General features: G+C 36.0%; 1 protein-coding gene across 4 annotated transcripts in view; it reads right to left on the bottom strand.

The window, feature by feature from the left end:
- BRD1 (bromodomain containing 1) overlaps nucleotides 1-19,218 on the bottom strand; it is a 59,774-nt gene that overhangs the window by 28,783 nt on the left and 11,773 nt on the right. For all 4 annotated transcript variants that reach the window (XM_063155438.1, XM_063155440.1, XM_063155441.1 and 1 more), the window contains exons 3-7: nucleotides 13,992-14,148; nucleotides 7,576-7,707; nucleotides 4,467-4,595; nucleotides 3,220-3,532; nucleotides 2,125-2,385 (exon numbers count right to left, since the gene is read on the bottom strand). In XM_063155438.1, coding sequence (XP_063011508.1) covers nucleotides 2,125-2,385; nucleotides 3,220-3,532; nucleotides 4,467-4,595; nucleotides 7,576-7,707; nucleotides 13,992-14,148 — 992 coding nt within the window. The remainder of the gene's footprint in view (nucleotides 1-2,124; nucleotides 2,386-3,219; nucleotides 3,533-4,466; nucleotides 4,596-7,575; nucleotides 7,708-13,991; nucleotides 14,149-19,218) is intronic.

The following is a 19,218-nucleotide window of genomic DNA, read 5'->3' as shown; positions in this document are numbered from 1 at the left end:
TTCTATGTCACCTGAAAAAAGGTGTAAAATGCCAAAGTGTTTAAGTTCTCTATTTGCAGTTTATTTTGTTTGGTTTTGGCCCAGAAATATTTACTTGGAAATCAACGATTTCTAAGTGCAAAAAAAAAATCTTTACCCTGTTGTTTCAGGTTTAATGAAACAATAGCAGAGTCCATATTAAAAATACCTGATTTTAAAATACAGTGTGACTGTGCTTACATCTTTTGCAGGCACACAGGTATTAGAATTGGTAACTAATATTTCAGGAAGACTGTAGAATGAAATATACAGTCAGAAAAGCACATTTAGACTATCAGCCATTAAAAAATCCTGTGCTTTAAAATCTCCATGGTGACTTCCTTTGTGAACAAATTCTGATTTTCTTACAACTAATCAGAAAATATTTGCAGAAAGATTAAAGAACATAAAACCACTTGAGAATTATTTAGAAATAAAACCTAAATTTCATGGGGTAATTCTGGTACTATATTTTTCACATGATCAAAGACTGGAAACAGAACTGCAAGAGGGTAATTCAGAGTTCTATCAAAGTCAGCTCCTGTAGAGATCCTGGGTACAGGATTTTTCTTTTTATTTTGGGGCAATTTGTTTTCTTTACTCCTGTACGTACTTTCCTTTTAAGAACTGAAATTTGAACTAATTATTATTACTCTCCACTAGATCAGAACCATAACAACCATACCAATCAAACCTGGATCATGTCTTTCATCATGTTTCATTTTAAAAGCCTACCCTAAATATAAGAAAACCACTACTGTTCACTTTGCACTACTTTTTTCACAAAAATCTGCTGAAGTGAAAGGCTGTGGCATCAAAATGTTAAGCTACAAATGAAAAAAAGGTTGTGGATTCATTAGATGCCAAACCCCACATTCCTAAGAAACTGTATTTAATACCATCATCACCTAAAGATCAAAAAAATTCCCAAATTTAAAAAATCCAAACCATTAAACATTTTGAGAACACTTAAAAACTTCAGAACAGGAAAATGTGCTGATTCATGTACACTTTTTCTACCAATGCTCAAATCTCCAGCAAGTTCTGTTTGGAACTAAACACTAAGTTGCTGTTTGAATGGCTGTTAAGGACAATCATTTAATTGACTTCACCTTTCAAAAATTTTGATAGCATCAAGCCACAACAAATAGAGATTACTTTATTTATTACCATGCTTCCACTTTCCCTTGAGCTCTTTCCTCCTCCTATTCAAGGCACTTATGCAAAAATGAAACACATCTCTTAACTCTCCTAAAGAAGAAGTTTAGTTCCTTAGAGCTAATCATGAAACAAAGTCAATAGAATTCTTATTTGAGTGACAATGTTTCTTTCCATCATTTTAAAATGAGCAATAAAAATCTCAGAAACTCGATTTAAAAGCTAAAAATGCAAATATTAATTTAACTAAAATATTAAGTTAGTCCTTCCAGCACAGTGCTCTCACTGAATTCAATGGCAATTAGCCAAAAGTAGACACAGTCTGAGACAACTGTTTTGAGGAGGAAGAGAAGCAAAAGGGGAAGAGCTAGGCAGATGTGGCTGACTTGATTCTACAACGTGAAATTTGTTAAGTCTTATCAATAGTTAGCTTTATTTAAAAGAGATAAATAAATAAAAAAATAACCCCAAAGCCTACCCACCCTCCTCCCTAGAGTCTGGAGTAGTGAATAAAAAAGGCTACAAACACAGTAGAACAGCCAGAGTCTTCATTACCACTGACCTAGGCTCACATGATCCCTAATACATATTTTGACATTTAAGTGTATTTCCAAAAGTAAAAAGATATTTTCCACTCAGGCATTTCCAACTGCTTTTCATCTGATATTGTTTGCACTTTCGTTTTTTAACACCTAAGTTTTTAAAGCCTTGCTACCATGAAAAGTAATGGAAGGAGGTTTTCTTCAGAAGATCATCCTACTCTTAAAATATTTGTTGTGATTAGGCAGCTATTTTCGTATTTTCAAACTATTATTTTAATTTTAAAATCAGTATTTTAAATTTAGTATTAGTTAATCAAATTCTTTAATTCACACTATTACTCACATAACAGCACCTGACTGAAGCAGCTCAGACCAGTACTCATTTAAACCTGGTTTACAATCTTACCTTCTTCTTCTCCATCTTGTTCTAATGCTGCACTTTCTTCCTCGAAACTTCCAATACCTGACTCTATTTGAGGAGCTTGGTTGTGCTGCTGACTGAGTTTGTTGCGAATAATGCTGATTTCTTTCTTTAACAGCTTTGCTCTTTTGCTCCTTGACCCACTGGATTTCATTGCACAGGTGAGATCAAGCTTTTCTAGCAGCTCTCTCAGCTGTTCTTCCAAGGACATATGTGCTCTGTTTGCAGGATTCAGTAACCTATCCACTGAAGTCAAAACACGTACAATTGAAAACGTGTTAGCATTTCCCAGAACATCCTCAGAACAGTAATAGAACAAAAGGAAAAAACTGAATTTGCATGCCAAAATAAAAAATACAGTCAAAAAACTATTTAGATCCTAGCCAGAAATACTGAAATTAATTCCTACTATACAGTTACTATTTTTCTTAATCAGCATTTTGATCAAAAACTAAGCAGTAGAGCAAAGAAATAAAAGGTCAGAAGAAGACATAATTAACCCTTCCCACTTTAACAGATTAATTGCTTCTTGTTAAAGAAAACGACAAAATTATGGTTATAAAAGAACCATATTATCATGTGTTTATTATATAACATATAATATGTGTAAGTTATATAACACATATAATTATGTGTTAATTATTCTCCACTGCCAAACCTTAGAAAACTCATGTGTACGTCAAAAAAAACCTATTTAATTCTTAGTATTACAAATGTGCTCAATTTATCAAGTAGGTTACTCAGGAATGTGCTGAAGTTTATGAACACTGGTATTCATTTCCCATGCCTTACAAGCATATATGATCATGTGAAAGAAAGCACTCAACTTAAAAACCTTTTCCATGTAAATTGTTGAATTAGGCTCTGACACTGCCAAAATCAGAATCCAGATAGCACTGATGTCTTATGACAGATCTGGTAGAAGAGAAACACCAGACTCTTTCAAGCAATGCTTTTAATTGGGGGGTGGAGAATCTAGTTAGCAAACTGGACAGCAACAATCCTATACAACTATATGGAACGTACACACTGTATGCAATGAAGAATGCAACTTTCCAAAATAACTGAAACACATCTTACCATCTTCCCAAGAGAAAGGCTGGGGTGACTCAAGTTTAGGCCGTTCTGGTAAGTGCATTCCAGTTTCATTGTTGTAGCCAATTCCCTCAGCATCTCGCCTGGCTTGCCTGAGAACTACACCTCCTTGATCTCTTAACCGCACTGCAGCTCTATAAAATATTGTATCCTTTGCATTGTATTTCATACAGTTATCTATGATCAGATTGAAGTCCTCTTCAAACTCAGTGAGGTTTTTATAGCCTTGAGCTTCTAACCGTTTCCGCATGGTAGAGAAATCCATAGGATGTTTGATATGATCCAAATAGTCTGGAACCTTTGGATAAATATTTAAAACACAAATGGGTAAAAGTGTCTTATTACAGACAAAGAAACATTAGTTAGTAACTGATCCACTTTTTATATGTATCTTGTAACACCTCAATACAAGAAATTGAAGATGTAACTTAGAATTGCACATCTATATATTGCAAACATTTGCATGCCAACGGAAATTTACATATTACAATATTCTGCATCTCAGGTAACAAGTCTGAGCTCTACTAATAGATGCTGAAACTACTTTTTCTTGGGAATTCTGTGGTTTTATGTACTCCTACTTTCAGGCAACTAGTGATAGGACAAGGGAAAATGGCCTCAAGTGGCACCAGGGGCAGTTCAGGTTGGATATTAGGAAAGATTTATACATTGAAAGGGTGGTGAAGAAGTGAACAGACTCCTCAGGGAAGTGGCAGAGTGGCCATCCATGGAAGTGTGGCACTTTGAAATATGGTTTAGTCTGCATACTGGTATTAGGTCCAAGACTGGACTCAATGATCTTGGCAGTCTCTTTCAACCTTAATGATTCTAAATATAATAAACAGATGCGCATGCAGTACATCCACAAATGCACACATGTACACTCTAAGTCTATCTAGTTTCACCTTCAAGTAAGAACACAGTATCTGCATTGCAATTTTTGATATCCTTTGAATTAGCCTTACCAAAATCGTCTTACTGAAAAGTATCAGTATGTACCCAACATTCTATACAAGAATGGGGTATTTCCATACAAGTATTTCCCAGAAATTATTTTGCTATATGAGCATAAAAAGGCTTTCATAGCAGGAGACCATAACTCATAATGTTAATTATCAGAATAAAGATTAAAAGTTAACACTGCTTCTACCTCTGTACGTAATGACTTGTTTCCTGTACTTAAGTGCCACCAAGCCACATGCAAACACCAGGAAACACAGCTGCAAACATACCTCTTTAAGGTTCACAGGCTGAGCAAATATACGAGCAGAATCCTTTTCCTGCAGCTGGTCCAGAACCGATCGCAGCAGTACAGTGAATGGAATGAGCTGAAGCTCCATAGTGACCTGCTCCAGCTTGACCTAAAGAAGTAACAGTTATCCAACTGAGCATTTTCCCTTAACATACTGGATTCAAGTTGTTTAGCAGTAATAGTGTAGTATTTTAGATAAGATATAAAATACAAATACATTTAAGTAAATGAGTTCAGTACTACTTTTAATATCATCATGATTTTGTAAGGAAAAGAAATTAAAAAAAATCATTCTCATTCCTTCAACTCCAGCTTCCCAGAACTCAAATTTGTATTTTATATGGAAGAATTTTGTTCCACTTTTAAATGTGTCTTTTTAAAAGATGCTACATAGTAGCAGCTTCACAATTCACCAACAATGTGAAAACAGTAAGAATTTAAAAGTAATGTTTCAAATTAAATTTCAGTTGTACTGCTATGTTTAAACAGAGAATCTGATTTACAGGTTACAAAAGACTAAGATAAAAAGTAATTGGAAAGACAATGTTCTACATAAATTCCAAGAAAATTATTTCAAAAACCAGAATCAACATCTTCAAATACTTCAATATTCTTACAAATTTTTTTATTTTTGACACTGTTTCAATTCCTCTTGATTTTAAGAGTTGATAACTCTTAAAACAGCTTAATTTTTAAGCTGTTTTAAGAGTTATCAACAATGAAACAGTCTTGCTATAGCTTAAGTAAATTCTTAAAGAAAGATTAAAGGTGTGTCCACACATATATAATACATACATGTAAATAAAGTATAAGCAAAGATGCATATGTAAAGTACACATATATAAATACATATGTAAAGCAAATGATATGTGAATACACAAGAATGATGCAAAGAATTCCAGAAAGCACTCCAGAAGGACAAATTATAGTAGCTTGCAATGAATGTTCAGTTTGCAAAAGTAAAAATGAAATTGTGTTTTTACAAACAGGGACCATTAAAAACTCCTAAGTGCAAACATTCTGCGTTCACAGTTTTCATGTAAGCTTTTATCTTTCTGCATTATCACTTCCTCAAATCTCTCCTGGAAATGTTAACTGTAGAATGCTGTAGGACTTCAGATGCAGCTTTATTTTTGCTTTTTTTGTGACAGAAGGATAAAAGTGCTACTAAGTATATGGACATGTATTGAGAAAACCTGAATAGATCAAATCTTCTACAGTTCTTCAGAAACCAATCATTTTTCCAAGTCTAAGAGAATGTCTTCTTAAATACTTTCTCTATATCAATGCACACAGCAAGGGCAACAAACAGAAGGAGCTGGAGGTCACAGTGCTGGTAGAGAGCTACACTCTAATTTTCCATTACTGAAATCTGGTGGGATGAATCCCATGACTGAAGTGTGACTATAGATGGTCAGAAGTCGGTCAGAAGGCCAAGAGCATACCAAGGGGCACTGGGGTTGCCTTCTACACTGAGAAATGAATATACTGCGAGGAGTTGTCTCAAGGAAAGACAGGAGCAGGTTGAAAGCTTAAGCACCAAGGTGAGAGAAGAAACCCTGTGGTTGGTATTTATTTCAGATCTAGGGGAGCCTATTGACAAAGCCTTCTTGCTCCAGCTACAGACAGGCACTGCTTTTGCAGGCTCCTGTCCTGCTGAGGACTCAACCATTCTGACACCTGGAAAAGTAGCACAACAAGTTGTAGGAGACTGCAGGAGCGCATTATGAATAACTTCACAAGGCAAAGCTTCCATGTGGGGCACACAAGGAGATGATTCAGGACAGGCAGCACAGCCTTACAAAGGGCAAGTCCTGCCTAACTAACCCAGGGGGTCTAACCAACCTAGTGGCCTTCTATGATGGATTAACTCTTTTAAGAAGACAATGGAAGATGTTGTCTATCTGGACTTCTCTAAGGCCTCTGACATGGTCCTCAAAAACATCCTTCTCTCTAAACTGAAGAGAGATGGAGTCAATGGGTGGACTGCTCCACAGGTGGGGAACTGGCTGGATGGCTGCATTCAGAGAGCAGTGATCAATGGCTTGGACTCTGGATGGAGATCAGTAATGAGTGGTGTCCCTCAGGGGTCTGTACTAAGACCAGCAGCAGTTAGTATTTTCAACAATGACATGAGACCAAAGGATCAAGTGCAGCCTCAACAAATCTGCAGATGACACCAAGATGAATAGTGCAGTTGACACACCTGAAGGACAGGATCCCATCCAGACACAGACAAACTCAAGAAGTGGGCCCCATGGGAATCTCACAGGGTTCAACAAGGTCGAATTCCAGTTGTGGCAACCCCAGGTATCAGTACCAGCTGAGGCATGAATAGCTCCAGCCCTGTCAAGAACCTGAGAGTACTGGTGGATGAAAACCTCAGTATGAGCAACCAGAGTACGCTTGCAGCCCAGAAAGCCAGCTGCATCCAGGGCTGGATCAAAAGAAGGGTGGCCAGCAGGTCAAGGAAGGTGATTCTGTCCCACCACTCTGCTCTCGTTTGGCCCCAGCTGGACTGCTGCATCCAGCTCTGCAGCCCCCATCATCAGGCATAAAGCTGTTGGAGTGAGTGCAGAGGAGGGCCACACACATGATCAGAATGGAGCTCTCTTCTGAAGAAAGACTGAGGGAAATGGGGTTGCTCATGCTGGAAAAGAGAGGGCCCAAGTGAGACTTTATTGAAGCCTCCCAGTACATAAAGGAGGTCTATAAGTAAGGTGGGGACAAACTGATTGGTAGGGCCTATAGGGACAGGACAGGACAGGACAGAGAGGTGGTAGATGCCTTATTCCTGGAAAAAGAATATGTTAGATTGGACAGGGCTTTGAACAACCTGATCTAGTTGAAGATGTCCCTGTTTATTGAAGAGGGGTTGGACTATACAATCCTTAATCCTTCCTTTCAACCCAAGCCATTCTATGAAAATTTTATATATTTTAAATAGTTTGAGTGCACATGCATGTACATGTTACTTGACTCTATGTAAGGATTAAAATACAGCTGTCCTCCTACTGAAAAAATTGTGAGAATACTTAAATTATCTTTCCTTCAGAAAAGCTTCACCAAAATAAAGGTGCTGTATTTACCTGTTCTCTTTTTAATTTCTCACGCTTACGTATCAGTTCTATCAATAAACGTGCTCTTTCAAGATCATGGCGCAGCCTTTGCCAGTACTTCAATTTTTCTTTTAAGGCTTGCATTTCTTCATCATCTTCTCTCTAAGAAAAGAATCAAAAGATTTTCATGAAAAGAAAAATGCATATCTCTTTCTATAAGATAGTTCTATACAACTACAAAACGTATGCACATGAAAGGAGAATCTGCTGTGAGCAAGTTATGGCACTTGCTCATAAGCTTCATGCTGCAACAACAGAAAACCTGTGGTCAGGGTATCTTCCAGAGTTCCTCGAGGGTCTAATTGAAAATAAAATCTAAACTAGAAAGCAATCCTATGGCAATGGCTATTGACATCAGAAGAAGCAACACAGCAAACAGCAACCAAGAAATACAACACGCTGCAAAATATAATACAGGATTTTCACATCAAAATCCAAACCAGGTGAACACCAGTTTCTTCAGAAGTTCCAGCCTGGCAGAAACAAATTACTCATGTGGTCAACACAGTCCACCTCCCTCACACCCAGCAGAACTAGGACACACTTGTAACAAAAGAAAATAATTATGGCTTGTAAGGACAGGAAATGAAAAGCTATTTATTAGATAATATAGTAACTTCAAATGGTATTGCAGATGAAGAATTCAGCAATACACCCTTTTGGAAAATCAATGAAAGAATTTAATCTACACATTTTTCAGAGTAAGTAATGTCTAAACACTTGTAGTATTTAGATTGATTAGTACATACAAAACCCAGAGTGTTTGTTTGCCTTTACTATTTTTCATAAGGAAAAGGAAGGATACTAGAATACTACTTCCAGGATTCCAATGGTATTGCTAATTCATCAAAAATGAGGCCATAAAGAAACTGAATTCCTAATATTAATTAGTACCAATTACACAAAAGAAACATCTGCTTTGGAAAATTATTACATTTGAAAAACTAGTATTTTATAAAAGCATATCTGAGAGATATACAAAACTTTGCATGCTTGGCCGTAACTAGCATAATGAAATATATACTTGTTAAGTCATCTAGGAGGGTGTTCTAAAACCTAAAACAAAACCAGTAAATTCCATCACCTTTTATATATAGAAGACAGAGGAATACACATCAAACAACATTACAAATGATTACACCAAAAGTCATTAATTCCTTAAGAGAAGAATGATTTAGAAGTACCATAGGTCCTCTAAAGGAAGTTTGTGCCATTTTTCAGATAGTTGGCTCTAAAAATAGAATTACAAAAACTGGAAGCTTAAAAACATTATCTAATAGATTTGCCAGTGCTATAATTCTATCATCTGCATTGTATTTTATTGCTTCATGTACTTGTAAAGGTAAAACTTAGTTTTATTCAAATCTCTGACTTCACTGAAGTTGAAAATACTTAAAATATCAACTATTTCTACACTAGAATATACCAATCTGGAAATAACAGTTTGTTCCTCTTTTCATTAAGAAAAAAACCCCCCAAAAAATAAAAAACAACCTAAAAACTGGAGCTAGAAACTTCTAGTTCCCTTTCCCAATGACTATTAAAACAGTTGTAACTTCTTTTAAAGAGTTAAATCTTTACATAGACACAATAATTTAACTGCTGGGGTCAGAATAGTTCAAAGTACATTTTGACAGTTAATAGTATTAGTATTTTCAGTAATTTTCAATTCCTTAAAATTCTGAGGAGACTCATTGAAATAAGAAATCTACACTGCCACTAAACACTACTCTCCTAAACCCCTTCATCTCTGAGTATAAACCTCATGTGTGGATATGCAACCCAACTCTCAGTTGTACAATTCTTTCGGTTTTCCTGTTTGTCAGAACCAAAATTAAACTGCCAGAAGTAGCAAGCTTGTCATCCCTTTGCTTGCAAATACTCAAAGCCTGCTTTTTGCCCTATTTAACTGCATAATTTAAGAAACTGGAGAACCCAGCCTGATGAAAGCTAAGTCAACAAAGTGTACTAGTTCTAGGGTGGGTCAGGAAACTTAAATACAGCAAGAAAAAATAATGTTACAGCAGGCCTTAGGATTGTTTATCAGACACTTAAGTACTTGGCTGAACCTCAAGGTGCAGTTGCACTCAAATAAGATAAAAATATTTTACCTGAATCAGTTGTTTTACTAATTTCATTCTCTCTAACAGGCACATACTTGTCAATCTGCAGATGTGACCCAAAGTATCAAAAGCATCCTGCCTCTCTTTTTTTTCTGCACACATACACTACCTTTCTGAATGGCACTCTGGTTTGGAGATTAATAGCAAACCTCCAATTTTTTGACACTTCTATGCAAAGTAATGCTGGCAGACAGTTTACAGCTTAATAGCTAAATAATTCTCCTTTGCCCTAACCTATTTATTTTCTGACATACAACAAATACCTTAATTAGATTAAAAGGTCAGTGAAAGTTGAAGAGAGCACAATGCACTGGTTTCCAACAACCAACCAGTAAAAACATAAAATATAAAGGGTTTCTTTCAAATTTGTTAGCTTTCTGACATAGAGCTTTCTGGCAGGAAAATTCTTCTTCTTCCTTCTTTTTACAACTGTCCTGACAACCACCAAGTTTAATTTGGCTGATGACACAAGAAAAACTTATAAAGAAATTCTCGTTTGGAGAGGGACTCTTCATCAGGAACTGTACTGACAGGACAAGGAGCAAAGAGTTATGACTGAAAGAAGGGAAATTTAGATTAGATATTAGGAAGAAATTCTTGACTGTGAGGGTGGTGAGACACTGGAACAGATTGCCCAGAGAAGCTGTTAACGCCCCATCCCTGACGGTGTTCAAGGTCAGGTTGGGTGGAGCATTGAGTAACCTGGTCTAGTGGAAGCTGTCCCTGCCCATGGCAGCTGGGTGGGAACCAGATGATCCTTAGGGACCCTTCCACTCCAAACCATTCTGTGAGTCTATGATTTTCCAATGGACTTAGTTCTTGCTGAACATAGTATTACCTAGAAATACTACCTAGTATTATGTATTAAGTAGAATAAGTATTAAGTATTACCTAGACTATTACCTATTTGTTAATACTGAAGGAAAAGGAAAACATTTTTAAGTCTACACAAAGAACATGCAGCAGCTGAGAACTCATCTCACCATTAGTATGCTACCAGAGTCTCCACACCAGCAGGAATACTGTCAGCAATGTAGCACCATAGCCCTCCTTATGCTGGGTGTGAATGTGTGAGAACAGCCTCACTCCTCAGAGAGACTGCAACTTAATATGATACAAGCAAAAATAGAATGACCAGGATGAAACTGGACCTTGAGCAATACAATTAGTTTTATTAGCATGCTCTGCTGGACTTGTATGGCAATCAGACAAAACCATTTAGTGGCTGCAACTTGTGTTCTTAATGAAATCTTCAGTGCAGGTGTGATCTTAAGTCATCAGCACCTTCTCTTTTATTTCTTCTCACAGTGGCTTTAAACTAACATCACTACAGCAGCAGCAAGCTTCTACACTTACATTTCATGCTTCATTTTCATTCAAGTGTTCTGAAAGTTCAGGGAAAAAAACTAAAATAATGAGGATATAAGTAGTATTAGAGTACTCAAATACCTTTCCTTAATTTCTCTAGGTGGAGAGAGAAGTGAGAGCACAAACCATTCTCTTACAGCGTTCCTTGCTCCTGCAAATGGTGAGGCTGTCCAGGTCTTTTAGCCTGGTTTAGAATTCTTAGATCTTCAAAACCATACCATAACTGAACTCTGAAATGCATCTATTAGGAAGTAAGTCTAGATCATGAAGACCTCTCCCTTTGCCAAATTTGTTCTAGTAACCTAACAGAGAGGGATCAAAACTACTTTCCACCATACATCCTGAAATCATTTTCAGGGTTTTGGTTCGTCATTATAACACTTCTTTTAAATAACAATTTAAAAAAACTCCTGAATCTTATTACACCACTGTTTATATTTGATTAACTGAAAAATCTATGTAGGTTTCTTGATATTCTGACCCCTCACATAAAACAAAAAGAATTTTCCCGTCTGGACTGAAATGAAAATATAATCATGTCTATCTAAAAATTTTTAAGATGTTCTCACAACATCTATGCCAGTGCTGTTTATTGTCTTGGTTACAAATTGGTTTATACTTGGGAGTAACAAAATACATTAATTGCCTTGCAGTTATGACTGCTTTAATAAACAGCTATTGAAAGTGCTCTGGAAAAGACACAATGTCATACACAGGACACTTGCTACTCAATGAAAAGCACTAATTACCTATTTTTCATCAACAGACTCATTTAATACTCAGCTCACCTTGAAACTAGATTTTACTTTTCAGAAGAACAAACTTTTCAACAGACCAATATAAACAGCTTCCAATTTATTTAGAATATATTATTTTCTTATTTAAGAATCGTTCTCAAATTAGAAAAGAAAATAAAGAACTACTGCTTGTACTGAAGTATAAACAGGCAACTGAATTTTAAAATGCTCATATCAAGGCCACTTTTATTTTAATCAAACATCAATTACAATAATACTTTTATTGTGATAGTAATTGTTTATAGTAATGTTGCACCCTTATCATGCCATCCCAGAAGAAAATGAGCTTGTGTAATTTTTTGGACACTAACAATGGTCTAGTTCTGTACTGCCACAATAGCACCACACTCCTGTGCCTGCCTTTAGTATTTTGTAAGGACTCATGCTCATTTTAAAAGAAGTTTATTGTCTGAATAAATTAATTTCAACTATTACTAGGTAACACTAATTAGGTACACTGCCAGGTATCACTCTTCAGAACCTCTCATGCAGAAGTAAAAAATTAATCAAACTTCAAAACAGAGTGATATAGAAACAATGAAAACAAGACAAACAAGTGGTTGATTTATATTTAAAGTTCACCTAAAAGGAGTCCATGTAACTGGAATTTGAGAATCTCAGCTATGAGGAAAGGCTGAGAGAGCTGGAACTGTTTAGCCTGGAGGAGAAAAGGCTCAGGGGCAGAAATCTCACCAGTACACATAAATACCTGAAGGGAGGAGGCAAGGAGATGCAGCCAGGCTCCCTTCAGTGGTGCCCAGTGACAACACAAGAGGCAATGGGCACAAAGTAAGAACAGACATCTGAAGACTCCTGTTTTTTTCAGGAAAGCTTGTCAGTGCTTTCCTGACCAAGCACTGACACAGCTGCCCAGAGAGGTTGTGGAGTTTCCACCCTTGGAGATAACTCAAAAGCCAACTGGACATGGTGCTGGACAGCCTGTTCTAAGTGGCCCTGCTTTAGCAGTGGCATTGTATCAGATCACCTCCAGAAGACCTTTCCAATCTCAATTATTCTGGAAATTATTAATTAGTTTTTCCACAAGAAAAGCTAAAAAAAATAAATACACACACAAACATGACAGATCAAATAGTTAGGAAGCAGTGTTGACCACAGTATTTTTTATGACTACAAAATCAGCAAACAGAAATACAATTGTAACAAAAATAACCGTTCCATTTCAGAGGGGGAAAAAATTCAATTTAATACGAGTAAATTATTATAAAATTAATTCTTCCATTTTAGAAGCTATTTACAGGAAGTCAAGTGCCAGGAGAATGGAAAGAACACACCCACCTACACATTCCATTCCATTAAAAAAGGTAACTCAGATGCAGTAAAAGTTTCCACATCACAATGCTTCATAGCACTTCAAAGTCTACATGCAAGGACCCACACAATTCAGAAGTTTTCACTATTTTTGAAGCTATCCAGTAACTTGAAACCAAAACAGACCACCTGGAGTTGGTGTTTTGATGTTTTTCAGCAACTTATTCATAGGAGTGTACAACTAAACCTACGCTTGTCTACAATCCCACTTAACTGTGTCAAAAGCAAAACCAGAAGCTGAAACAGGTCTGAACTTCATCAATAACTTCCATTTTGTTATGGCCAAACAGGTGGGCAAATACAGGTATGAATTTGAATACTGTAAACTAGTCGTCTAACCCTTTACCCTGTTACAATCCACATTTTTGTCAAGTGTCAAATAAGACATCTGCTTTGCATCTTTTGATGAATTTAAAATAACTTTTATTTTTTTATCTGACAGTACACTTATTAATGGGTTCCAAAAAACTACAACACTTATCAAAGAATAATGGCATTATGATACTTGTGATGATAGCATTTTTGTGAAACATTTAAGCAAAACAAAAGAAAAAGCCGCACAATTTTTTTTACGTCTCACATATTAAAAAGTATTAGATAATTCCCAATTCCCAAAAAAGGTAATATCACTTCAAAATAGGGTAAAGAATTTATTCAGTCCTGAGTAAAAAAAAGTTTTTACTTTGTGCTAGGCTTCCTAGTTTATTTTTAACTCAATAAAAGAGAAAATTTCTAATTTCTTCTTAGAAATAAAAAGTATGTCACATACCTGTTGTGTGTTTCTTTGTGACTGTAAACTGGACTGCAGCCTTCTCAAGAGTGGAACACCATTCCTAGACAGTCTTTTAAGCAACCAGTAACTGTGCACTCGTTCAACAAAATGCTTCTTTCGCTGAATGGCCACCTGATTCATAATCTTATTTAATCTAAAACACGGAAAAACTGATATTGTATTTTTCACAGCAAAGCATAAAACATATTTATCTATGGAAGATAAACATCAGACATATATATATACATGAATGTATACTGTAAAACCAGAAGTAATCACTATGTTGCTAACTTCTTTCAGTAAGATCCCTTCCAATACAATTATTTCTGAGCAGTAAATTACAACCAAGTACATCTGCCTGACACTGCAGGTTCTACCAAATACATTAACATACTTTATAAAGCTAAAGGGAATCAATTTTTTTGTAACCATTATTGGAAGAGCAATCCCAGATTAGGGGTGAGAATGTACAGTTGATTTTCCTATTGAAAATGAAATCAGATAAAAATCTCCAAATCACTATGAAAATCATCAGATCATTTGTTGCCATCTACAGAAAGATTAGTAGTTTATTTTACAGACAATAGATCTTCAAACTCCTTCCATAAAAACATGCAATGAAAGCCTTGTATTACTCTGTTAATATTAAATTTCTGACAAATAAACCAAACAAAAAATATAAAACACAGGAACAATTGTTATTTTAGCCCACACATACAAGAAAATAACCAAACAGAGAAGACGCGAAGACAATGTAAACAGTTAACATAATATTTTGATCAAAATTAATCAGTATTTTCTCTGAAGTTGCTTTTTAACAAAAAAAGTATATGCATATACTTTTTTACAAATACTCAAGAAAAGTGCTTTATGAACATCACACACAACAATACTGATTCCTATTTTTCAGATAATGACATGTTAGACGACCAAGTCTCAAACATGACAGTGGCTTCTGAAAACACATTGAAAAGAAAGCTTATCTGAAACAAGTCTTCAGGTGTTTGTGCCTACAATAGCTTGAAATTACAGCAAAACAGAAGTTAGAAAAAGCTAACAGTTACAGAATGAAAATATTTTGACTTTCTATGTTAATGGTATTTGTAACCAGTGGCAGCCCTTGTAAAATAAATACAGGATGCCTCAAGCTAGCAATCCCCTGCACTGCAAGGGATGCTTCCTACATCTGGGGGCAGGGGTGAGCTGGAAAGAGAGCTGGATATAAAACAGTTACAGAAACATTAACAATGACAAAAGAAATCTGTTAATTCTTCACTCAGAATGTTACTACTACCCACAGCAAAACTGTACAATTGATAGCAGAGGGTTTTTTGCATATTCTGCAAAATTTATTACTATACCAAGCACCTATTAACTCAAGAAGTATCTGATTTGTAGAGCAGCACCATGAGACATTTAAACAAGAATCACAATTGTATATACATACTAATGTTTTTCTACTTTTCTCCTTTTTGTATTAGGAAGAAAGCAGTTTTGCAGGTAAGTGATAAAAGTTAAGCAGTCAAAATACCTAAAGAAAATGTAAAGTTAGAAGTAAGCTTTGGGTAAAATGGTTTTTTAAGAATATCTGGGAAAACAAAATATTTTTCAGGCTAACATACAAGTGAGTGTACTTCAACTTCAAAGGTCATCTATCCCTGGGGTTTTTTTGAACTGTGTAGAAGATAGGGTGCAATAGGTCTATTCAGTGCTATAGCTAAAGTTTTCAGTCATCACCAGGTAAAGGCAGAGCAAACCCAGATTTTCTTTAAAATACAGTGCCATTGTGTCCTTTGGCTTCTCAAGGCCTTTTTTTTAACTTAATAACTAAGCTAGTTAGGCATTCTTGAAAAATTCTAGCTTAATTTAAAGCTTAGGTCTGCAGATGGACTTCAGACTGTCCTGTCTTTCACTGGAAGGAAGACACAGGCTCCACAAAGATTTATTTACTCAATGCAGAACAGATGTGACCCTAGTAAACTTCAAACAACATAATTACAATTAATTATAGAATGCAATCAAAGTCAAATAATTGCTTTCACAAATCTCTTGGAAACGGTAAAACCTACTGAACCAAGTCAAAAAAAGCACAGCCAAATACACAGCTATTTGGAAAGATCAGAGAATCATAACATGAAGAAAGGTGCCTTGGCTTCATGCCCATCAGATGTGGCAAGACTAAGCAAACATCTTTAACTACAGCTTAAAGTACATTTGCCAATTCACATAACAAACCATTCTATTCATATATAATTATAATAGCAGAGTGTTAAAAGAAGCTCAAGAAAGATGTTCACAGAAGACCCTTTCCAATTTTCAAAATATAAATAGACAGAAGGTAATTTGGAGTGCAGAGACTACTTTAAAAGTAGTTGGAAACTGCTCATCTCTAAATTAAACCAAGTATTTCATTTCAACAACACATGGGTAGCAGCTATATATACTTGTCAAAATACAGAGCTCTGAAACTTCTCGTGGCAGGTATCTACACAGCCACTACACTAAGAACTTAGTGCTAGCAGGTTGTTACATCTGCTGTTAGACTCTAACTACCCACTACCTAGACCACAGCTCTTCAACCATCCTTTTGCCTAGTCTGATACTTCCAGGCACTTTTACTGTCCCAAGCACCTTAAATTTTGATGGGCAATACAACTATTTTGGGGAAATGAGACAGCATTGCTGTAGAACCCTGTAAGATGCACAGACTGGGTACTGATTTTGAAGCTCCCACCACTTAAATGAATTTTCCATACATTCTACTTCCCTTTTTTTTCTCCCCCTCATCAAAGATGTAATAAAAAACCCCTGAAGAATAAAAAAAGATATGTATTTGGGCTAGGTAAGGTAGAGCTCTTTAAAAACATCATCATTTCACAATCCAGGATCTGATTTGGATATGACAGGATTAATTGCTACAGTCAGTGCACTGATAAATCCCCAATTCAGAGGCAAGGCTTAGAGAACTTGGGGCACCTCCCAGAACTACAGAAAACACCTCAGCAAAGGCTTTTTTTGCTAAGGAATCTGTTCACACTAGCATTTTTTCCAGTATAAGCACATCAAAAAAACCCAGCTTTCTGTATTATTTGCTAAAGGCAAGTCAAGCATATCAACTACTGGGAGGAAAAAAAATCCATTGTTTTCCCCCAACTTACCAGTTATTTAAAACAAAGTACATTGATAGAGGAATTTAAAAATTCTTTAAAAGGTGACTGTTCCAATGATATTCAGTGACTGCTGCTATCTAGCTAGTCTCATAAAAGAAACGTTAGGTTTCTAGCTGATGACCACTGCAGCCTCTTGATGTTTTAGCACTAGCAGTCATAGTGATTCTTGGTTTTGTTGATTCAGAACTACATGCCAAAACTACACAGGTGACAAAAACACTTTTCAGAACCGTTTTAATTGTGCCACAGCCAACTGAGTGAGCCAGAATTACTTCCTTGCCCCAGCCCTGTAAAACACTGAAGTGCACTACAAATGAGGATATCATACAATTCCCTGCTTGACTTTAAACAGGCAAGGGTCCCCTTTGAACCAAACCCTTGAAACAGCACCGACAGTCTCCTCACATGGAGACACTGGATGGATAATCTGCCCTGTAAAGGATGACATTTAATGCACTGGTCAATGGATTCAGTGAGCTGAGTGTGTTACTCAGTCCTTGCTTCCTCACCTTTTACAGAAATGCATAAAAGAAATTTTGTCAATGTAAGATATGTGCTTTTAACATACTGCAAATCTCACAGCTGCCTTCTTTGACTCATGACTTCCTCTCCCAGTTTCAGTTACATTTCACCGTGGCAATAAGGCAACTGGTTACAGGGAAAAGTGAAACCAGTATTTTTGGTAGTGTGGCAGTTTAACCTCAGAAAGCCAATGAGAGATAATCAGCCACTCTTTTATCTATCTTTACTAACCACTGCACAGATCATAGATGCTTTTTAATTCCACAGGTATTATTTTACCTCAATATTCTTAAGTTTTTGACATACAAACTGGAGAGAATGTTTTCTTGAGCAAGTATGTGATTTTGACAAAATTACTATAGTAGATCAAGCACAAGGAACTCAATATGAAAATCTGTATTAATCAAACAACCAAAGGAAGATCATATATCCATTAAAATTAAACAATTTTTGAACATGAATGAACCCTAGTATTTTAATTACCATACCTGTCCTGAGTCTCCAGTTTTATCAGTTTGTTATTTTGCATTGTCCTTTATCCAGCATAGCACTACTAAGGGTACACACAACACAGGAAAACTGTATTACAGCCTGTAAAATTTCATTCAGTATCACTAACATATCAGCTTCTCTTGACCTATGCTAATACCCATCAACAATCAAACTATGCTCCACTTTACAGAGCAGATAAAATATCCTTCTTTGCCCACACAAAGACAGCAGATATGTTTAAAAACCTGTCAGAACAAAATGCTAAAAAAATTTATTGAACAAGCTGCAACAAAGTAAACTGGGTTTCCAGAACACTTGAATTTTCAATCCTTGTTCAGCAAAGTTCCACAAAATGTACTCAGACATGTAAGAAAAAGAAAAGATACAGGACTTCTCTAATTATAGTTATTCCAATGACACTTACTGGAAGACAATTAGCATAAAAGTAGAATACAGAGTTAGGAAGAATTTATTTGGGGAACTGAAATTAATTCTGGAGCCTTACCAACTATTCCTCCTGGCTCCATAGCCACAAACTTCAGTTTTTGAAGACCAGGATGCCCACCTGGACAGATGAAACTCTCTCTACTCTTTTCATGGAAATCTGTGGCATCAGCTACTTATGAAATTGTAAAACTTGCCTTTCAATACACTTTTTTTTTTTAAACAGAGGAAAACCACAATTTTGTTACCCTATTCTTCAATAAAAGATGAAACTTACTATATGACTTATTAACTTAAAAATAAAAAACGCCTCAAACTGCTCTGACCAACTTGAAAGACAACACAGGCAAATGAATAACTATGTAAAAATCAGAACCATCTGCATGTCTTTATTTCCTCTTGAAAAAGGATAACATTCCTTCAATACCAAGCAGAAGTAAGACAGGTGCCTAACAGAGTGCATATCAAATCCTGGAAAGACTGGAAAATATTTCATTTAAACTTTTGCAACAAAAGTCTGCAGAATCCACATGCAACAAATACACTTTCTTAATTAGAACTACTTTGCAGGTTTTATTCTTTTTGGACTGTTATGT

The sequence above is a fragment of the Melospiza melodia genome, chromosome 4 (genome assembly GCF_035770615.1).
Source record: "Melospiza melodia melodia isolate bMelMel2 chromosome 4, bMelMel2.pri, whole genome shotgun sequence".
In the NCBI taxonomy this organism is placed as follows: Eukaryota; Metazoa; Chordata; class Aves; order Passeriformes; family Passerellidae; genus Melospiza; species Melospiza melodia.
The sequence above is the reverse complement of the archived record's forward strand: the minus strand, read 5'-3'. Positions and strand labels throughout refer to the sequence as shown.